General features: G+C 38.2%; 1 protein-coding gene across 1 annotated transcript in view; it reads right to left on the reverse strand.

Annotated features, from left to right (window-relative positions):
• Positions 1 to 669: 669 nt before the first annotated feature.
• Positions 670 to 2,428, reverse strand: part of CSUI_002639 (cral trio domain protein) — a gene marked incomplete at both ends in the record, with an annotated part of 4,033 nt that continues 2,274 nt past the window's right edge. Inside the window, 2 exons of the mRNA XM_068062839.1 lie at positions 670 to 1,170; positions 1,563 to 2,098. Of these exons, the coding sequence (XP_067925186.1) occupies positions 670 to 1,170; positions 1,563 to 2,098 (1,037 nt within the window). The remainder of the gene's footprint in view (positions 1,171 to 1,562; positions 2,099 to 2,428) is intronic.

Consider the following 2,428-nt stretch of genomic DNA (forward strand, 5'->3'; position numbering starts at 1 on the left):
AAGAGAGTAAGAAACAAGAAAGAAAAGAAACAAAGAGAGATAAAGAGTTAAAGAGAGAGAGATAAAGAAATAGATAGGAAAATGAAAAAGGAAGAGAAGAGACACGAAGTAGCTCTTCTTCTTCTTCTTCTTTTTGCTTTATCTCTTAGCGCTCAAAACTTCCACCAAATTCCACTCAACTTCACACATACACACACACATACACCATATGTATGCAAATCTATCTATCTATATAGATATATATATCTATATATATATATATAGATATATAGAGTGTGTGTATGGGTAGAAATCTGTATAGATGAATAGATAGGTGTGTTGAATGCATGCGCCTTCCAAGTCCGACAAAGTGGCGAGTCTTCACACCTACCAAACTGCATGCCCCAGACCCACATCTGTAGTAGATCATACACACATTAAGATATACATACAAGTCATATGTATATCTATCTATCTATATCTATATATATACATAGATAGTCACATGTATATCTATATATATATATAGATAGATATACACAGGTATGTATAGACGTTTACCACAGCGTCGATATGCTTGGGATTCCCACGCCTCTAAAGACCAGAGAAATGACGGAAGATAAAGAAGATCTCTCTCTCTTCTTCTTCCATCGAACAACGAGAGAAAGAGAGAAAGAAAGAAACTTTACTTTGCGTCGAAGAAGGAAGATCGTCGGGCTCCTGTTGAAGAGAGAGAAGTGCTATATCAAAAATTGCATCGAGATGATTGAAAATGCCCGCAGCAGAGAAAGCGAGAATTTCTCGATTTCTCTTCCGACGTGAGCCGAAGAGAAGATGAAGTGCTAGATGCAATGGTGTGACATTTTCAGGTGTATGTACAGCTGAAAAGGAGAATGCCGCAGCTCCAGTTTCTTCTTCTTTTTCTTCTTCTTCTTTGATCTTCTTCTCTATAGGAGAGAGAGATCTTCTCCCATACTTCCTTTCTGTAAAGAGATAAGGAAAGAGATAGCGAAAGGCAGAAAGAGAAGAAGAAGAAGAAAAACGATCGATCTTCTTCCTGTTCTTTCCCGTCTTGGTCTCCTTCTCTTCTTGGATACACATAGCTGCAAGAGGATTTGATTGACGAGGTGCAAATTTTAAAAAGCAAGAAAGAGAGGTCGAACCTTGCGGATCTTCGACATTTCGAGACAGCTGAAAGAACAAGAAAGAAAGAAAGAGAGAAGGAAGGAAAGAAGAATAAAAAGAAAGAAGAAGATCATCATCATCATCGTCATCCAAAAGGAATCAAAGAAAACCATTGATAGAGAAAGAATATCGAAGAGATTGAGGTGTACATACACCCCAGCGACATCATGAGTTAGGAGAAAGTTGTTTTTGACTCCAACCCTTTCTCTTCTTTAGATGAAAGAAGAAGAAAAGAGGAGAAGGGAAAGAGTTGGGGAAGAGAAAGAAACAGACGAAAGAAAGATAAAGAGAGAAGAGAAGAAGAAGAGAAAGGAATGTCCGCAGAAAGAATGAGAGAGAAAGGAGTTTTCTCGCGTTCGTGTCCTTATTCTTCTTCTGTTTCTCCTTCTTGGTCTTACCTTCCATACAGCATACTCGAGCTCTATTTCGATTGATCTCCCAGAGAATGCGAGAGAGAGGGTCTCCAGAAATCTCTCAAGCTTGAGAAAGAAAAACCGAAACAGAGAAGAGAAGTCGATCTGCAAGAAGACACGAACCATTCTCTCTACTCTCTTCCATAACACAGAAGAAGAAGAGACAGAAGAAGAAGAAGAAGAAGAGAGAGAAGAAGAAGAAGAAGAAGAGAGAGAAGAGTTCGAATTTGTATTAGAGATAAGAGAGGGAGCGACTTTTGAAGTGAGCGAAGAGAAGCATGAAGAGAGAGAAGAGAATAGAAGACATCCTTTCTCTATCAAACCCTTCACTCTCGAAAGAAATGGCAATTCTTCTTCTTCTTCTTTTGCTTCGAAATGCCAAGGCCTTCTCTTCTTCTTTCTTTCTCTTTCAACGTCTTGCGAAGGGTTACTTGAAGAAGATAAAGAAGAAGAAGAAGGAGGAGGAGGAGTGCATGCAACAACGAAAACAGAAGAGAGAGGACCTGTCTCAGGAGAAAATTCTACAGGAAGAAAAAGAAAAGAAATTCAAATGAGACAAAACTCACTCGTCAAACAGAAGAAAGAAAGAAAGAAAGAAGAGAAGAAGGAAGAAGAGGAGATGAAGAGGCAGACACATACGAAGATACATATACGACTATATCCCAATGAAAGACAGGTAAATTGGGGAAGAGAGAGATCGGTACAGAGAAGGACAGAAAGTTGTCTCTGTCTATCTATCTATCTAGTCTATCTAATCTAATCTATCTATCTATCCTTAATCTATCTGTCATTAATCTATCTATCTATCTATCTTTAATCTATCTGTCATTAATCTATCTATCTATCTATCT

Source organism: Cystoisospora suis, assembly GCF_002600585.1.
Source record: "Cystoisospora suis strain Wien I chromosome Unknown contig_1095, whole genome shotgun sequence".
Taxonomy (NCBI): domain Eukaryota; phylum Apicomplexa; class Conoidasida; order Eucoccidiorida; family Sarcocystidae; genus Cystoisospora; species Cystoisospora suis.